The sequence below is a fragment of the Ischnura elegans genome, chromosome 5 (assembly GCF_921293095.1).
Source record: "Ischnura elegans chromosome 5, ioIscEleg1.1, whole genome shotgun sequence".
In the NCBI taxonomy this organism is placed as follows: Eukaryota; Metazoa; Arthropoda; class Insecta; order Odonata; family Coenagrionidae; genus Ischnura; species Ischnura elegans.
Window position 1 is genome coordinate 100,131,831 of NC_060250.1, and position 20,421 is coordinate 100,152,251.

The 20,421-nt window shown below is 36.8% G+C and overlaps 1 protein-coding gene across 3 annotated transcripts in view; it reads right to left on the reverse strand.

The window, feature by feature from the left end:
* Positions 1-20,421, reverse strand: part of LOC124159338 (cilia- and flagella-associated protein 251-like) — a 31,254-nt gene that overhangs the window by 1,956 nt on the left and 8,877 nt on the right. For all 3 annotated transcript variants that reach the window (XM_046535093.1, XM_046535091.1, XM_046535092.1), the window contains 12 exons: positions 20,137-20,269; positions 19,923-20,058; positions 18,824-18,990; positions 18,071-18,217; positions 10,880-10,988; positions 10,087-10,229; positions 8,702-8,853; positions 7,077-7,276; positions 4,864-4,984; positions 4,648-4,737; positions 4,147-4,361; positions 2,168-2,402 (listed from right to left, as the gene is read on the reverse strand). In XM_046535093.1, coding sequence (XP_046391049.1) covers positions 2,168-2,402; positions 4,147-4,361; positions 4,648-4,737; positions 4,864-4,984; positions 7,077-7,276; positions 8,702-8,853; positions 10,087-10,229; positions 10,880-10,988; positions 18,071-18,217; positions 18,824-18,990; positions 19,923-20,058; positions 20,137-20,269 — 1,848 coding nt within the window. The remainder of the gene's footprint in view (positions 1-2,167; positions 2,403-4,146; positions 4,362-4,647; positions 4,738-4,863; positions 4,985-7,076; positions 7,277-8,701; positions 8,854-10,086; positions 10,230-10,879; positions 10,989-18,070; positions 18,218-18,823; positions 18,991-19,922; positions 20,059-20,136; positions 20,270-20,421) is intronic.

Genomic DNA, 20,421 nt, shown 5'->3' on the forward strand with positions numbered 1-20,421 from the left:
GACAGTTTATGCTACATGCCCTTATAATTTCAAGACGATAGAGTAAGTTTAAAACAAATAATACACTGTGGAAAATTGGAAAATAGGAATGGTCGAGGGGGAGTGTAGCATCTTCTTAAGCATACAGCTTCAGTGAGTGTTAATTCATAGTTGCTTTTTGATTCTATTTTTCTTAATTTTGCACATTCATGGCAGACAATCTCACTAACATCATATTGCTTGCTTGGAGAGCAAGATAATGATAAATGGAATAATCTCACTCTTCAAATAGGACACAAGTGTTACGTGGAGACACTCTGAGAAAACAGGTCACTTTCATTTAGCTAACATGTGATTTAGTATGATACTGCTTCGAAATAAATAGTGTGAAATGATGATTTATTTCAACTACGGTTGTCATTGAAACTAAGAGAGAGTTTGTGAGATTTTTGTACGATTGCGCTGCTACCCTTAAAATATCTGTTGTAATGACCTCTTCAATGCAGTTAAATTTTTGTTAAGTATTCCATTACATTTGCCCGAGCTTAATTTTGAAGAACTTTCTTGTTGGTATCATTGTATGTATCGTAAGTACCAGATTTATGGACAATGTAACTTATGACATTTTCCTAGTTTCATTCATCTTCATGAATGAAACTGTTGGAAAGCTATATTTGTGCGAGGAGTGGGCAGACAGGAGGAAAACTATCTCGAAAGTAAAGATGGTTGTAATAATTTTTACAAAGAGTCAATATATGTAACCTAAAAGTGAAAGTGAGGCTGCTAATATCAATTTAGCTGCAGGAATTCTCTGCTGAATGCATTACTATTTAAGAATGTATTAATCTAAGAGATACTCTCTGGCATTATGTTTTCCATGACATGGTGACTAATACCAATGTTGTATAAATTGTCTGCATGATGTAAACAAAACTATTAGAGTATCTTTTCACAGCAAAGCAAATTAATAACATAAAATTAACCCTGAATGATGCTTAATGGTCATAAAAGCTACTTTTTCTTATCAATTTTGACCAAAAGGGTTGAATTTCATTTTTTCCAGGACTTCTGTCGTCATTTAATATTACAGTAGTATCTGTTGAAAGTGCATTTAGTAGTATATTTTAAAAATTTCTGGGTGAGTTTACAAAGGTTGTGAGCTATAATTATGCCTAAGTGCTTGATGTGCATACTCTAAAGTACTGAAACTTGCTCTCTCCAAGGGATCCAACAGTTCAAGAATTCTGCCACGTCTTTTTAAAATTAGCAGCTGTAATAGAGTAATGCGGTCTATGCATAAAGACTATCTCTTAATTCTTCAAGAAAATTTCCTGAATCAATGGTATTCCTCTGATTTATATGGACTTTTAAAACCTTAAGCAAGTTTAAAGATCACAACTTAGAAATGCAGTTGAGGAAGTAGAATTACTCCTTAGGGTAACAGTGTGTAGAACATGAAAAAACTTAGCTCAGAAAGGAGTTTCATTTACATGCTATCATGGCTGCTTAACTGGAGGCAGGCACTGCATAGTAAAACTGGTAAATAGTTAAGTTGCCTGTGTACGATGGATGGTTCTCTTAAGGGTTATCCTCCGAGTTTCATTTTGCACACCTTACCTTGAGCTTTTTCTACCGAAGTGGGGATCTATCGTTGTTGAAAATAACTGTTAAAATACAAATATAGTCTGAGGTTTCAGGCGAGATGGAGTGGAAACGTGACATAATGAAAATGAAAAAGCAGGAGCAATTTCCACAATTTTACATTTATTGATACGACCGGTTTCGCTTTTCAGCATCATCAGGTACAAAAATATCAAGTGCGCTGTGCTTAAATAGGAAGGTAGGAGGGGGTGGTGGGCGGTAAGGTGGGGGAAGGGGATGGAGGGAGGGTGTACAGTCACGGGGCTTGGGAAAACTGAGGATGGGGTAACTTATTTATATTTATTTAAAATTTAGGTATAGGTATTTAAAATTAAATAGGTATTTAAAATTGTGGAAATTGCTCCTGTTAAAATACATTTCTTCATACTGCATTGACTAAGAATGTGGATTGCGATTGATTTTCTAACATTTATGCCTTGAATAAGACCAATGAATTCCATTCACTCTTCCATTTCTAGAGTAAACCTAGTAGATGTCAGTGACTTAATATGTTTTTATCAAACCCATCAAAAAAGTAATGACTGACCTCCTTCTTAGTTGCAAAGTATCCTAAGCTTTGCATAATAGGTGGAAGTTCACATGTTTTGATGGCACGAGATATTACATGTTCATCCTTCCACAGGTGACCTTCGTGTAGTAATTGAGCCAGGTAAAAGTAATCCAATGCTTGCTTGAATAGCCATCCATTTTCACCATCCTCAAACATACAGTACATAGGTTTTAAACCATCTCCACCTTCATTGCAGAGAGTGTCCATGGCACTTAGGTGTGATGTTGCCAGCCAGGGGTGAGAGAAAAAATAATGAAAGAAGTTGATTTAATGATTGAGAGATTATTTACTTTTATGTAAATTTGACAATATTATAATCCAGAAAGTACAGCTAATTTTCAATTCCTCAAGAATCAATTGCATATACATAATACTAAAATGGAATATCTAGTCCAAGCTAACTGTACTGCTTTAAATTGCTTTACAGACATTGAAAGAAACGGTTTTTAATTCCTGTTCATAATAATGTCCATGTTCTCAAATGCTAATCGCATTTACATGGAAAATTGCTTTAATTTCTTTAACCTCATCCTGTAGAATAAGGTGATCTTGCTGGGTTGGTTGACCAGCAATGGTATATGGCCCTAGCTGGGGAGGCAGCTTAAGGCTACCCCAGTATGAATGATCCTTGTTAGCCATCTTGATTGTATGTATTTCCAAAATAATACGGCCCCCAAATTTGTTTCCTTCCAAGGGCTTCCTGATTGCTCCTGATTTTGATCTTCCAGTCAGTTAGGATTCAGGTTTTTCTTACCCTTGTTTCAAACCAACTTGAGAACATTTAATTGAGAATTATCCTGATTAGCACACAAAATGGTATGAATGCGTGTATGATCTTCAAACAGAAATAGAAACTGCTCTAATTCGATTTCAACCATATAATTTTGATGTATCCTTTCAATAGAATATATTTTTTATCCACTTCCAATAATTTACACCATTTGAATGAATAATTAATGAGCCTGCATTTATTTTTTAGAATTATTGAGTCCACTGTTTAATGCTAAAGCAGAAACAAGTACATAATATGCTGCAGAGGAGGTGCTTCTTAGGATTTTTTTTCAGGAGGAGGGAACGATTTTGAAAGTATCACCAGTAAAATAAGCTAACTGTATTGTACAACCACAGGCCAGTAACTACCTGGGATTAAACCTCAACTGGCCATACAGGAGCATGAAAGAATGTACACACCTGAGAGAGAATAAGGTAACTTTCATGCTATTGTATGTACTACATAAGTATATGATTTTCCCTCACAGAAAATTAATGTATTCACAGATTTTTCTCATTTATTTGTGATGAAAGCCTTCGCATATATTTAATTGCTGACCCAGTGAATGGAATTTTGTATGAACAGAGGGATGTGAGTTTGAATCATTTGAGGTCAATTCTGATGCATAATCAAGGCCTAAAGCATTTCATAAAGTTCTGAGTGTTTGGGATAATCCTATGCCAATATCAACTTAAAGTAATTCTAATACAGCCTTGCCTGGAACTATGCATGGTAGCAGAGCCGGAGCAAATGCCTGGATAAAATGTGAAAAAATATTGCAGCTAAGTGGGACATTGACTTATGTGTTTTGTGAGGAAAACATTGTACTCATTCAGTATAAACTCAAAAAAAAATTCCAAAATCTTTTTGGAAGAAATTTTTGCACATATTAACCTACATTGAAAACATGCCTCTGATGAAAAAATCTGCATAATATATGCAAAAATGTAACAGCGTGATGCACAGAAACGAGAGTTCCATGATTTTCACTGATGAAGAAGACACAAATTTGCACTTTTAAATAATTAGAGAAAAGACTGACAGTTATGTACCTTTAGCATTGGCTGCCTAAAGATACAGATAAAGGCATGAAAATGTGAAATATTGAGTTTCTCTCTCTTACAGGTACATTTTGAATGTTATCATTCCATATACTAATAAATAATAATAGTTATGTATGCACCTCATGTTTGTGTGCCACTTCACAATGTATGTTTCATCCTTTCCCAGTGAAAATACAGTTTGGTGATCTTGGGAAGGAATGACTGCTGTCAATTCAACTGGGTTAGCCAACACCCCCATGACTTTATATGGATTGCCATCAAATGGAAGCTTCAGCAATCCAATCAATGTGGATGTTGCAAAGAGCATAGCTTCACTTGAATCTGATTGCAGCGTCTAAAAATAGATGGTATATCTTTCAAGAAAAGGTAGTTACCGATTCCTTATGATTCATATCTGATTTGAATTGCCAATGTTTGAGTCATCAGCTAAAATATATATTTATATACTAGGTATAAAGAAGTCTGACATTTTTTATACAAGTCATGTAAATGTTAGTTAAACAATGACTGAAATCAGTGACATATCAAGAGAGTGAGCAACTGGGGGCAACCCTTCACTCCATTCTAGCTATGCTACTGATTCAAATATCCTAATTGTACTTATTTACGCAACTACTTACATGGAGGCATGAAATGGGGGAATCATAGGATATGGTTAGGCATGTCTGACGTAAATCTTTGGTGTCCAAATTGTAAAGCTTGCACTTGAACTAGGGAGTAAATTCCATATTAATCTGCAATCACAATTATAAAAGCTCCACATACATTGCTTTCATGCATTATAATTTATTTCAAAGTTGATATTAATTGGTTAGATATTTACACTTATTTCATACCTCTGAATTTGTTATCAGCAAGTATCTCTTGTCCGAAGAATGGTCTATCCAACTTATGTGTAAAGGATATGCGCTTTGCTCAATGCGATCCCTAGAGAGTATGCAAAGACCCTCCCTCTTCCTGTATAAAAAAAATGGGAACTTCTGAAATACATTCATGAAATAAATTAAACGCTGCTGCTATCATTTGGTACCCACACATGTAAAACAAAAAAATATACCCATTAACTGAAATAAGTCATTTTATTATAACTGAGAATATTAAATAGACAAAGTCTACTACCTAGTAATTTTATTCATTTTTCAGGTTTATGGTTTAATACCAAGTACAACTGTTAACAAAAATTACTCTTCGAGTCAAGTTGTATCTTAACTGGAAGCAAAGGCTTAGGCCCTGAGTAAAAAGGTGATGGAATGTGCAAAAACTAAATCCTGACATGGTAGTCAATGATGCCATCCTGCAACTGTGCCCGGAGCTTTAACCTTTCACCCTGAACGTCAGGGGGAGCCGACGGACATTTTCACACGCAGAAGACCAAAAATTGGTTAGAGTTGTCGTGGATTTTCTAACAGAAACGACCAGACGTTGACTACAGATGATGTGGGGTAAGGAAAGGTACTGCTGAGGTGTCAATGGTCAGTCACATTCAGGCCCTGCCTGAGACCCAGCTTGCGAAACCTTAGGGCCCCTTCTCGGCAATTTAGCCCGCCACTCCCACTCATTTATGAACCTTCTCGCTGCAGGAATCCGATGTGAAGTGGTTATATTGTCAACTGTTTTTGCAATGATATATTTTGTTGCATACTGCAATTTATTTATACTTTGAAATACATACATTCAAATTCCAATTTGCAATCATATACAGTGTTGTTCACATTAGCTACATTCGGCTGCTTATGTATGTCAAGTCCAAAGTTTTGGAAAAAATATGGACACTTCTGTCTTGATTTTGAATGAATTACATTTTCAATGCTAAGTTTTGATTGGAGTTAAGGAATATCAATACATCCACTGCACAAACGCTCAACAATCGCCCACCGAATCAAATCAGCTCATCTAGTAGCCCTAATAGTACTAGATGAGCGGATTTGGTTTGGTGGGAAATTGTTGAGCATTTGTGCAGTGGAGGTATCGATATTCTCAACCAGAAAAAATATCTTTAACCCTTAGAGTGCGGGAATGTTTTTATACATTTTGCACTCTGACTGCAGTGTTTACCCTAAATGTCTCATTGCCTGGATATCTTGCACTTGGTCTCTTGCCCTCATCATAAGGATCGCTAAGGGGCTTAACTCTACCAGACCAGCCCTCGTGGCAGGGGGTGCCTCCTGCACTGGGGGTCTCTCTTGCACTGGCTGGCAGCTAAAATCGTGAACTCCTGCAGCCTAAGGGTTAATAGCTAGTAATTTAAAGTGAACCCATTTTTACCTACACTTGCCATGGAGATGCTCTTGAATTAAATCACAGTTTTATTGCCACATTTGGGAAGGATTCTCAAAACTTTAAAACTAATTTGATAAATAATATGAGTTTAAAACTAATAATGATCCTTAGGTTCTATCTCTATAATTGTTTCTGGAATGTAATGGTGAATATGCACTTATTTTGCTTCATTAACAAAAAACCCATAGGCTGCTCTATCTCCCTCATATAAAAATTCATCCCTTCTATCATATTTTGCTTTGGGTGATTTCTTGTTACAGTAACTGAGAAGGAGATATGGGAATGAAGAAAGTGCTCTCTCATGATGGGCTACATTCCCTGGTGCAGAAAATGGTCTGGATGTCAGAGCATAATTTAGGTGAGACAAAAACTTTGGCGAGAGACAATATTCTCATCCCATTCTTTGTCATTGACATTTTGTTTTCTGCTGTAACCTCTATCCCTAAGAATTACGCTTTACCTTGTCCTGCCATCAAAACGTCCTACCTTTTTTCCCCCTATTTCAGTGTAGGTACATAACAATCCATGAAAAGGTGGACGTAATTGCTTTACCAATGTGAAACCATAATGCAATTTTTAGTCAGACTGAAAGAAATCAGAATTTCATCATGACTGAGGGATGTTTCACCAAAATTTTTCTAATTTTGGAAAAATTGGAAGCATTTGATGAAAATTTGTTGATTTTGTTTGAATTTAATTGTATGATACAATTTCAATCTAATTCGTAGTAATATCTCAATAATATATACATGTAACTCTGACGTCATACCTTAGTTCCAGGGTATACTCCACTAAAGAGCAGTCATTTCCAACTGACAGGAGCCTATTTTTCATTCTTGGATATGGGTCAAATGTCAAATAATTTACTACACCACTATGAGGGTAAACACGTCCACAGTAAATCCACTCTGGTCCATCCCCCTTTGTTATATTCTGAGAACCATACAAAGTGACAGTATCCTGTCCATCCTATAGGAAAAAAATTATTGGTGTGTTTTAATCTCTTCGACACTGATTTTACGTAATTGTAAGCCAAATTTGATTTTGTAGTATCCCAAATTGTCTTTAACTGTGGTGGAAACTAAGAATGTTGGCTTCCATGAAAAAATTCTGACACAAAATTTAGGAAAAAGATGACTACTAAGTGGTAGCCTAAAGAGAACAAACAATTGTTTTGTATATACATATCACAATTTAAATGATAAAGTTTTCAGAATTTATTTGGTTGGTAATTGGATTTCCTTCATTGTATAATTTTGGAAAGAGCAATAGTTAACCTTGAGCTCAGTGCTAGCACAGTGGTAGGTGGGCGATACATCACCATTTCCAAAATACAACCAGTGAAGAACTCAGAAAACCAGCCTATTGAATCCTGTAAACAACGCATTAGATAGGAAGAAAACATTAACCTTCATTTTGAAGATACCTGCTGCCCTAATTCATTGCAGGCCATTCTCTTTGCATGTGTCTCCACCTTGTTGTTTGTTTTTATGGATTTAGTTTCCCCCCTACAACTATACATGATCAAAATATACCTCTGGAGAATCCAGGATACATTAATGGACTTACAAGTGAATATCCACCAAGTACAATAAGAAAATGCTTTAGCATAATACTTTCGTTGTGGCAGCTATATAATTGTTTGGTTTTACTATATATGTACCATATAAAAATAAATGTTTTACATGTTCATCTTATTTGGTGAACCTGGACAACTGACATGGTCCTCATATTGGTGAGTTTGAGTGTCCTTCATTCTTTGCAAAAAAACACCTGTACGAGTAAATGTGAATGACTTGTTTTCACATGATTTTACTAAGAATAAATCTCTTACCGGCTTACAAAATCAATTGAATAACTATGATTGTGCGCAACATGTTGCCAAAGTTTGGGGGCAACGATGTGACAAAAGCAGCATCAAAACATTTGCTCCTTTTACCTTGTAATTGATTGAAAATATTATGAAATTGCTGATTTCAACTTGCTGTTGTCCCTGAACATACACAACACACAAATCACTTCATGATACATATTTGCATGGTATATGAGCATAACCGGTCAATGTGACACTAAATGGATTTAAGGTGAGCTGATTAGAAAACAATTCCTACAAGGAATTTTTTTTCAACAAGGCTGGGATCCATTTATATTTGTGACCTTTAGTCTGTTTTGAACTCTGGTTTGGCCTGTTTCAGACATGAAAAAAAAGTTGGACCCATACCTGGGAGTAGTTTGAAAACTTTTGTTCTGCGTTTAAAATGTGCACAGAATGCCTACCTTGTCATACATAATTTTTATCGCTAGTTCAATTATTACTTTATTACAATTATTATGTTATGCTTGACATAAAAAATCGTTCTCTGTTGGCTTTGAGGAACAAAAACTTTCACTCACAATATGAGCCATATATGAATCATCTGGTGAGAAGCATATTTTAGCTATTGGGCTTCTAGAAACATGGAATGGCTTCTTCATTTTTGGCAAATAAAGGCAGGAGTCAACGAAAAGTAACTCTCCAGATCTCATACCAACAGCAATATAGTTTCCTGTTAAATTATGATTGAAGTCTGAATTAGCAATGGATTATGTAAACTTTTAGGTAAAAATGACAAAACTTAATATTAATCATAACCTTTTATTTGCTTAATTAGTGTAACACACAATGAAATTGAAACACATTAGTAAGAGGTTGATAGGAAGGGAAAGGATGGTTTAAAAAAGGGCACACAAAATCGGTTAACAGTCACAAAAATAAGATAACAAGCACTCAGAACCTCTCCAAATATTTGCTTGAGATGTATGGATGGTTTTATTGTAACTGGGATTTTGCAATTTCAGAGCTTAAAACCTTACGTGACTTCTTAGAGCAGTGAGCTACCTTTGGTGCCATGGATTGGAACTTCATTTGGTCCTATGTTAAAAGGGCTTTTCTTTTGATTAAATTCCTTCCTAAATCATGGCCTAATGTCCGGATAGTATATCCGACTGAGCACTCAGTGCAAAATCTGAAGGTTCTGAGTTAGAGTTATATGAATTAACAGATGAGGGTAGAAGGTATAAGATCACATAACAGGAAATGAATTAGGATAACAGTGATGAGGAAGATGGTGGAAACCAAAGGGTAAAAATGTGGCCTGAACCCCTCCTGAAGATGTGTTGGGTGCTTCACCAATTGCTCTTTCAGGACTCTTTAATTCACTATGATTTTGACGGAGATTAATTCAACAGAATGCCCATGACGCCTAGGCCCAAAGGAGTGACCAATTGATGGCACCAGGAAAGCTCACCACTCATCAATGGAAGAATAGGAAGCATATACAAGGAGGAAAACAAAGATACAGACATTCACATTGATAATAGGAAAAAACAACATGTATTTAAAGGCACACGGAGCCCAAGTGCAATGAGTAAATATGGCCATTTGTAGCTGGGGAAAGTAGGGATAAAAACTTATATCACAAAATGGAAGATGACAATGGTGACGTGGAAGGCAGAAATCAGAGGATAAAAGTGAAGTAAATGACTACATAATAGGAATTTATTATTTCCATAAAAATCAGAGTGATTGGCAAGGCAGTAATAAAATAACCATTTTTAAGCACTGCTTGGTAAAATGTATCTCAGTTTTTGCAGAATTGATCATATAAAATGCAAATTAAAAAATATTTTATTTATGGTTCATCTGTTAGACATAGATAAGCAAATTATAAACATCACTAAAAACATCCCCTTCCTTTACGAGTAATGCATCAAAATGTACTAAAATACTTTTTACATACCTAGACTTGAGTATTTAATGCAGCTGATGACCTCTTCATCAGAATTTAGAAATTCAACAATTGATTTGATGTATGTATATTGACAGCTGATGTAATTAACCATACTAATCTCCCCTTTTCTATTTGCGATTGAAATTATCTCACTGATAAGGAAAAATAAAAATAGAGGATATTTTATATTCCGAATATGGTGTTCATACAACAAATAGGTACATATATACTGCAATTTAATTAAGTAAAATGGTACTGCAAAAATTCTAACATTTTTCTCACACAATTGTTTAGAAGTATTATAGGTGTATTAGCCTGAGAATAAAATTTGTGATGCATATAACTAATTTTGATGCATGTATCAATTCCAGACATCTCCCACATAGTCCAGACATAGTCTCCTTGGGTTTTGCACTATGGGGCCCACACTAAGATTGGATGGGTTACTATTCACACTTTAACTATGTACAGTTTATTATTTGCAAGTGACTTGTTGGATAGCACTATGGATCATGAAAGGTATATGTGTCAGGGCACCTTCTGAAGGCTCCCTCTGCATTTCAGCGTGGGTACATACATGGCCATCACTAAATTTTTCTGTACATAATAAAAATTAACTGTTGTTTTTTTCTAGATAATAGGTCTGGATTATGCCAAAAGAAAACAACCATAGAAATACAAAATGATTGAGTATAATGAGTTACATATGTGGGCATGTATACTGAATGATATAAAAATTTACCCAATATCAATTGTCATAAGCCATTTCGACAATTATAACATAAAAGTTCTGGGTCATTACCTTTCTGGATGAACATCAAAACAAGTAATTACATTACTTTCACATTCAAGGAGGATGTAAGGCTTTCTATTGATAGCATCAATGAGGTAAGCACATCCATGGCCATCAACTGTAAAATAAGATCACCAATTTGCTAGAAAAATAGTTAAATACTAAATAAAATGAATAAAACATTATATGTATTAAGTTGATCATCCATCAATTGGCTTAAGTGAAAACTTCCGAAGACAGGAAAATTAAAACTTCCATTGTAATTACATGTATTCCCATAAATGAGGATATTCATGTCTTCAAATAATTCCAAATACATACTAAAATTTGGACATAAAATAAGGAGAGGTAGGAAATATTCTTTTTGGGTAGTCTCTACCTAACAGAGCAAGATGGTGGGTGATGCATATTCAGGACAGGTTAAGAGCCTGCATCACCTCATAGTGTCTGCATTATCCAGTGCCTCATGGGAGCTCATATTAAATGTAATACTATCTCCCCAAGCAAAATTAAAACAGTGAAAGCACTAGACTTATGCTGAAATTCTTTATCTATATATAGAATTTCAGCAGTCCAGTACTTCATCGCTCCTCCTCCTCTCTGTCCATTTCATCTGCTCCATTTTTCTCCACCCCGACATCTTGAACGCCTCCACTCATCTCTCGTCCTTCTTCCAAAGTGTCCACATTTCTGCACTGTATAGAGCTTCACTCCGGATCAAACTCTTTCCTAACCTTTTCTTTAAAATCTTACGTAACGATCCTCTCATGAGCTCCTTCCTGTTCATGAATGCTTCCTTTGTTTATGCAATTCTCTTCCTGACGTTCTTAATGAATAACAGGAATCAGAACCCTTTTAATGAAATCCTCAGGCCAACATAACTCCTTATAGATTCTGTGTACTAGTTCGAATAACCTTCTCTTACCACCCCTCCCTAGATTCTTTAGAAGAAGAAGATTCTTTCACATGGGATATTGTTCACGCCCACTACTTTCCTAGTCTTCACGTCATGAAGGGCTCTCTCGATTTCTGCATCTAAGATCCCCGGCCCAAGATTATCCTCCTCCTTTGCACTTTCCTCTAAAGTCAATCTCTCCGGTCTGTTCCTTCCATCATAAAGATCCTCCACGTATTCCTTCCATCTACTCTGTCCTTCTTCTAGCTTGGTTAGCATCTTTCCATCCTTAGCCTTAATTTTAGACATGGGTTGTCCTCTTTTGCCGCCCAATAGTGTAACGGTCCACGCCCCACCCGGATTTTATTTGACAGACAGAAACATGTACAATAAAAAATAATACGAATTCCCACTAACTCCTCCCACACGAGACTATAGGAAAAATCTGTGACACCAAACACAACAACAAAAATAAAGAGTCTCATCAGGAGAAGGTATGCAAGTGGGGTGTCCCAGAGTGACCCCAATCCTTCATGGTCCCAGGCTTTACCGCTGGAGAAGTGCACCTCGATGTCGGGGAAAGGTATGACCAGGGTTGATTGGGAACCTCGTCTCCTCAACTTGTAAGGCGAATGACACACTCACACTATTTCATTCATTCAACCACAGATTATTATTGGAAAACTTAGCATAAATATTACATGAAATAAGATCCAGGGATTGAGGGATGAGCAATGAAACATAAATGATAAAGAAAATGATCATAACAAATGCGTAAGAAAAGAAACGAACACTGCTGAGGGTGTATAATAAAAAAGCAACAATTCAAAATATTCTCAATGATTTCAGGGAGGTATTGACTAGTCCTTCCCATTTGTTTAGCAAAATCGTCCTTAATGACGACAATAATAATTCAATTTGCACTTTCACAGGGCAGGGAACACTTTTGATGAGAAGTTAGCACTGCAGCTGAAGCATTCCTTTTTTTGGGGGCGTTTTAAGGGATAATTACTGTCAGGTGATTTCTCCGCCAGGCTGTTGATTCTGTAGAAATTAGGGGACGAATGGTCCTTCTTCAGGCACCAGTACGCCAAATCTGCGTACAAATAACTTTCTGCCAACAACTCTCCTTCTGCTCACATCTGCGTTCCGTTTGTCTCCTCCACACAAATTGATTGTTGCTCGTTCGTCGGGCAGAGCTTCTGCCCACGGATCATGTCTATCTTAGTCAATCCTCCAGCACTCCACATCGCCATGGTCTTTGCCCACCCTTTGCTGACGATAGGGGGGCCTTTGAGGAGGAAGGGGCACTGAGGGGAAATTTGCTTCAAGTCTAAAGGATGTAACTTAACTAGCATTTGATATGTTCACCCTTTTGACATTTAAACTCTCCCTCACACACACATCAATCGTCCACTTCCACGAGCCAAAGCTGAGGGGAGGGGAGGAAGGGTGTTAAGGAAAAGTAGGAAAGGGAAAAGGTAAGTAAACCCAGGGAGCATGCCTGTGTAATGGGACCGACCATTACAATAGCGACTTAAATTTGACATACAATGCACCTATCTCTCCTTCCTTCTGAAACTTTTCCATTTCCACACAGTCTTTTCCACCAAGCCTCCCTCATCCTCTTAGTTTCACACTGTAATTGGTTATTAATTTTCCTATACATACATCCTTTTCCCTGGTCTGTGCCCAAGTTCTTCAACTTCCTTCTCTTCTAAATTTCTTTAATCATTTCCTCCATAATCCACGGCTTTTAAATTCTTCTAATGTCAATGTTGCCAATTGAATTCTCGGCTGCTTTTACTATTCCCGTTTTAATATTGTATAACCCTTCCTCTACTTTCTGTGAATTTTCAATCTCCCACATACGTACTATTTTCCACTATTTTCTGATATTCTCTCCTCACACTCTCTTTCAGAGCTTCTACATTCCATTTCCTTGTCTTTCTTATTTTAATTTTTCATTTTCAAAGTCTTTTGAATATTACGCTGCATTTCATAAGCACTAGGTTGTGGTTTGAATCTGCATCTGTGGGGGAAGCTGCACAAGTTTTTCACTACTTATTCCTATACATGCTTCTATCTCACAATGATGTAGTCTATCTGATATCTTCCGACTTTTCCATGTGTACCTTTGCCGTACATGATGATTGAACCATGTGTTTGTGATGAATAACTTGTTTCTCCAACAAAATTCTTTTAAAAAAACTTTCTCTCCTCTAATGTTCTGCATTCCTAGTCCAAATTCTCCTATTTCATTTCATCTCTCACTTCCTTGAATGAGGCATTTAAGTCAAGTTCAATTACAGTGGAACTTGGTTAGTACGTTTCTGAAGGGACCACGAAAAATGAACGTACTAACCAGGAAAACGTACTAACGAGGAAAGTAAATAATAGCAGTCGGGGTTATTGCAATCAGTAAAAAAGTCGTCATAATTACAATTACTATCGGTAGTTCTCATAGGATCGCCTTCCTGAACTCTTTTCACATTTAAAATCAAGAAAACGAGCGCTACCATGAAAAACAATACCATGTGAATAAAAATCGCAATTTTTCATGGACATCCCGGGGACGATTTCATGATTACGGCGTCTATCTCCCGTGATTTATCCTATATATATTTACAGAACGAGGACGAGTGAAGCTCAGACAAGCGAAGACAAGTCATTTTTCTTTCTCACAGCGTACTCGGAGAATATAACAACAACCCGGAGTAAGTCAACTGGTTTTTTAAACATCATAAAAATTGGGCAAAATTATATTGACTTTCAAATTACGGCAACAGCCGTAGACATTCGCTTCTGGAATGATACCATTTCGATTGTAAAATCGATCGATATATCGACTGATGACACGCAAGATTATTAGATTACGACGTAATTACAAGAAAATTTTATATTAAACAGTTGAAATTTACTTTCAACATTTGTCTAATGTCGTCTGCTTTCGTTCCGAGATCAATTATTTTTTAGCTAAGCTTCGCGTGGAGATCCTGAGGATCGTCTGCTCCCGCAACAGTAGTAAAGTAAATACGCACGACGTCGAGTTTATGGAACAGTACTGCTTTAGATAATGTGGAAATTGTCTGACTCATTTCTTCATCATGATAACTCGTGCAATAGCAACAATTGCCCACTCACGAACTTTGTGCGCAGCAGTGGGCACTCCCAAGCGCTCCAAAGGCAACAGAAGGTGAGGAGCTCGGGGTGGGGAAAATTGGGGCTTCTTATTGGTTGTAGTTTTTCATAGTCAGACATTCCCGAAAAATGGCCGCATTTTATTATTCAGCACGTCACAAGAATTCAGAAATGCATTTGGATATATTACGGTAGAAGAAAGAGATGTGGAATGAATGGAAGAATGTTTATGACTAATGATAATAAATAAAATCATGAATTCAGACGTTTGCGACCCTTAAGAAGACACCAGAGAACGAATTGCGGGTTGCGTCACGGCAAGCAATTGAGCGTACTAACCAGGAAAGTGCAATTTTTTCAAACGTACTAACCAAATTCTTTTACCTGTATTTTGTTCGGATGGTACCGGGACCGAGGGAAATCGCCGTACTAAGGAGGAAAACGTACTAAGGAGGAACGTACTAACCAAGTTCCACTGTATTTCCTCAAGCTGTTCATTCACCTCATCTACTTCTTCTTCCCTATGATTGCTATTGGGTATGTAAACTCGAACCACCACGAGGTTGGTGGGTCGACCTCAATTTCTACCACCAGTATCCTATTGCTTACCTGATCTATACCTACTACTCTCTTACCAAGGTTCCCATTTACGTAATATCAAAGTTAACCCTCCTTGACTTTCCTCCTCACCACAGCATATATAACCCAGTACCCATCACTGCAGAAGTACCCACTATCCTTCCACCTCACTTTGGGTAAACCCAAGATATCTATCCTTCCTTTCTGCATTTCTCTTCTTATATTTTCGAGCTTACCCGCCCTCATCATTGTCCTCGCATTCCATGTCCCTACATTCATTGATGCCTTCTTCTTCTCCATCTTCTTGGTCTGCTTATCCTCATCCTTGATTGCTGCTGATGCTGAAAATGATGATGATGATAAGTCTTTGCAAGTATTTAGCATGATTCAGACCTCAAGAACCTTGCCAACCTTATTGCCACCTACGACACCCGCCCTTAAGGGTCAGGTCCCGTGATTTCATCCGAGGCTCGTTAGATCAAACTCCATATTTTCAGGGAAGAGATAGTTGGTAGGGTTTCCCACTTCCATTTCAACAGTGTTTTTACATGACACCATCACGTGGACTACCTTTCATCTGGCTCTTACCCTTCCACCTATCTGGCATGGATAGCCCAACTAGGAATACATAATTGCAAATTAATCCTGCCATTGCACCTCTACGGGTCATAGGAATGTGCAAGCCTTTCAACCGCAACAAGGTTGCAGCCCAAGGGAAAGGAGTATGTACACAGTAAAACGTATTACCATCTAGTTTATGAATTTGAAGGACCTAGTATGTTTGTGAAATACAGAAAATAAAAGATTTTCATACACAAATCAAATGCATTCAATTCATGTGAGTCGCTGTTCAGAAATGCACAGTGTACAGGGTTTACAATAAATTTAAATTAATTCGTAGTATATACCTATTTAGAAGTGATTGAACACTCGATTAATACTTTCAATAAATTCTACCATTGGCGCGTTCACTATGAGAAGGTTTTCTTCCTCATTGATGAGTCACAAATTGATTGAGGTTTTGTACTTTCCATTTTTTAAATTATCACTGGACCCCGACCGGTTTCAATCCCTTAACATCATTCAAGAGGCCCTTAAAACCTAATGAGTGTTCAGAAATTAATAAAGGCATACAGTACACTCCCGATTATCCAAGCTAATGATGGGGAGAGGCGACACGAATAATCGGCAAGGACAGATAATCCAAACTTTACTTTAATTTCTTGTAATTTTCATAATTTTCTTAAGTCAAACAATCTAATATAACTTACGCACTTTGTCTATTATTTAAGATTGCTTTCCGAAGTTGTTAAGAGCTTCATCTTCCCAACCACGATCTTTTTTGTGGTGGTAATGTGACTGTACTCGTATTCTTAATGCTACATGTAATACCTGGTATGTAAAACCACGCACCCATGGCTGCGAGGTCACGGATTCAGAAAAGTGGTCTGCATGAATGCTTCGAAACCACTGCGTGATGCCAGACCCTAAGCACCATGACGAACAGTTGCGTCTTGCACAAGTTGCCCGGGATGCAACTGCTGTGGGACGCGGCTCCATAATCACTGAGCCCTATACCGCACTGATATTGCTCGGAAAAGAGGATCACGGAACTGCCACGAAGGTAATGGGCGCACAATTACGCCGTCGCGTAGTAGTGGTTATAGGAAACCGGGATTTATGGCAAATTGCCTACGCAGGCAAGTGCCTCGCTATGACTCATGCGATCTCTACTTCCACTTCTACTATTCCTTTCCTCTCCAGTCTCCTTGACTGGTAACGGCTTAAATATACCCGAGTGCGACGAAATCTCCAGTTCCCTAGGGGCGTATACAACTGCATGCGAGGCCACTGCAATAATTGCACATTTGCGATATGAAATATACAATTAAAGATCGTAAGTTACACTCCTCTGAATTTACGAATGATTAACCATTGAAAATCCTTCTAAGAGTAATCAAGAGTTTTTCCCACTGCCGAACGTTGTCTACCATGGCAGAGCAGACATCCAAGTAAACTTGAAACATTTCTCGTCAGCAAGTAGATGAAATAATTCTGATTTAAGAAGGGGATTTTCATGGAAATAATTAGCCCGGTGTACCAATATATTTTTTTAAAATGCCAATATCAAGGTGCTTTTGCATCCAATTTTATTTATTTCTAAAGATCGCAGACAACTTTGTAAGACCGTAAAGTCATGCACGGATAATCTCCATCCCGGATAAACCGAAGCCAGATAATCAGGAGTCTGCTGCACTGCTATAATTTAATAATAATATATTTATTTAACGGGTTAATAGAAAACCCTTTATATCGTTGTACATTGATTACAAGTATTCGAAATAGAAAGAAAAAAAAGAAACATCAAGGGTATAAAGGAAAAACTTCAAATAAAAATGTCACGAAAATAGTAACAACTGAAATAAGAAAAAAATTAAGGAGGAATATAGATATTACATAACATAAAATAAGGCAAAACAGTCAAGAAAGATTGCTTCTCACATATCTTTTGCAGGAGCTTGAAGAGGAGACAAAAAAGTCAATGTCCCTTCTAAAATTTGACTAAGGTGCTGAGCTTAACTCACCTACAATGAAATCTTTGGGCAGATGAACACTTCTTTTGCTGCTTTTATCCATGTGATGACTTCCGTGAAAGCTGATACCTAAAGAGGCTAAATCACGTCCAGCTTCTTTAGACTCGTAGGTAGACCTATTTCTGAACAAGGTAGAACCTGAAATACATATTAAGATATCCCAACAAAAACTGAAGTTAACAGAGCCATGTAGTACAAAAATAATAAAAATAAACATGTCACATATTTATTCAAGTTATTACTAAATGGAGGCAACTTGTAAAGTGATTGGAAAGGGACAAATTTCATTTTTAGGAACTACCTTTCCGCGGTTTCAAGCACAAGTGATCCTTATATTATTTTCAAAAGGGAAACACATAATGCACATTCCAAGAATGTTTTAAAATCTTATTGGGTATTCATTGGTAGTTATTCTCGTAGCAAATCTTCATTTTAAAAAGTATTTCCCTTCTATAAATAGCATGACAACCACGCTTTAAACTTGACAGTTAATAAAAAAAATCTTCAAAGCGTGAGATGGCCCAGGGAAAGGAACTGGCGTAATTTCGGAAATATAAAAAAGGAACTATTTATCTTTCTGAATGCGATGTAGCACACATCTGAAGTTTACTCTGCAGTGAGCTCTACCCTTACACACACAAACAATCTAAGGGTTGAATCACTCATGACTCAAGTGAGTGACTTATTTCAAACAGACATCTTTCTGAATCATTTCAATTTTCGAGAAAAATTGTGGTACGTTACCATTTAAATTCGCAGCACTCTTTTCATTAGTGTCAGCTGCTTGCTGCAGATGAAATTCCACCTGCCTCAGATTTGTTGGATTTCCAGGGAAATTTATACAGTGAATAAGAAATAGCATCTGGTTAAAAAATCTAATGATGCCGGAAGAATCTCCTGTGATGACAAACCTATTGAGGTGATTGAATAGAAAATTTTTATGAAATATCAAGGATCACAGTTTGATAATAGGTGAATCGTTACATGACCTTCAAGTTTTTCCATGAATATTTTTGAATTATCACTCAATATTATTCCAGGAAATCACCACTGGCTACATAGCAGTATACCTTGAAGGAGTACCCACAAATGCACGTGAAGTGTCAAAATTCCAGAGAGGAAAAATCACATGCTTTGACCGAGAATTCAAACCCAGATCTTTCAAATTTGCACCAGGTACTCTATCACTCGAACTAACAAGGCATCTTCATCTCCTTAGGAATTTTGTTGGGTTTAGAGGACAAGATTGCTAATGCTGCCAGGCATAAGATTCCACAAGGCTGCAACCTTGCAGCATAAATTCTCAGCAGAGGAATTTTTGCACTTAGTGTGCACTTGCAAGTGACTGCATAGGATTTATTGCTGGTTAGTCACTGGTATTTTATTAAAAACATAAAACCTAGATGAAATCGAAATTACCTACATGAATACGGAGTAGTTAACTTAATATCGCATGCATGTACTCAAGACTATTTTCAGGGTAAATACCTACTAAGATACATAAAATTAATTACGTTTAAATCGGCTACATGTAATGCAATAATGCATGTAATTGCAGAAGTCACAGGCAAAATGTCTTATTAACATAGACATAAAAAAATTTACGCCATAATGCACTTTTATCCATTCAAAAAGTAGCAGACTTTTTAAATTGATGACAAATACTCACTTGAAATTTAAGGAGTAGCAGATTATGAGTGAATTAAACTGATGAACTTCACATACGTGAACCAATGATGCAGACTTGAAAATTATTCAATGGCTGGCATTACATGCATTTCTATTAATAATTAATGGATTCTGCGATCGGTACAAAGGAAGTCCTAAAGTAAATTCTCCTCACAGTCTCCATTGTTGTATGCAGGTAATTCCACCTTTTTGCAAATGAATCCATTTTTCGAGAACTTTTTCCCAGGTTGATGGTGTATTTCCTCTTTTCCACGAGGTATGAATGCTATCATTCCAAATTAAGACGTGGCCTATGGAATTAAATTGTATATATTGATCATACAAAATATAAGATTTTATAATTTTAGAGGACATGGCTCCAAGCTCACCATCGCTGGTATATGTCATGCTTCTATGGTGCCTATTCAAGTAAATCGATTCACACAATTTGCCACGATATTTCCAACTAAGTGGAGCTGGAATATAAACTTGTGGATCTTCAGGTTTTGGAGCGTCATAATGCTGTAAAGAATAAAATATTTACAGAATTGTGAACAAATTTTGAGCTACCAGCTCTCTTAATGTGACATGTGACCCAATAACTATAAAAATTTGATGTGTGTTGTGATGCATGACTATTACATAGTTTTCTTTGCTGTGAGTAAATATATTTT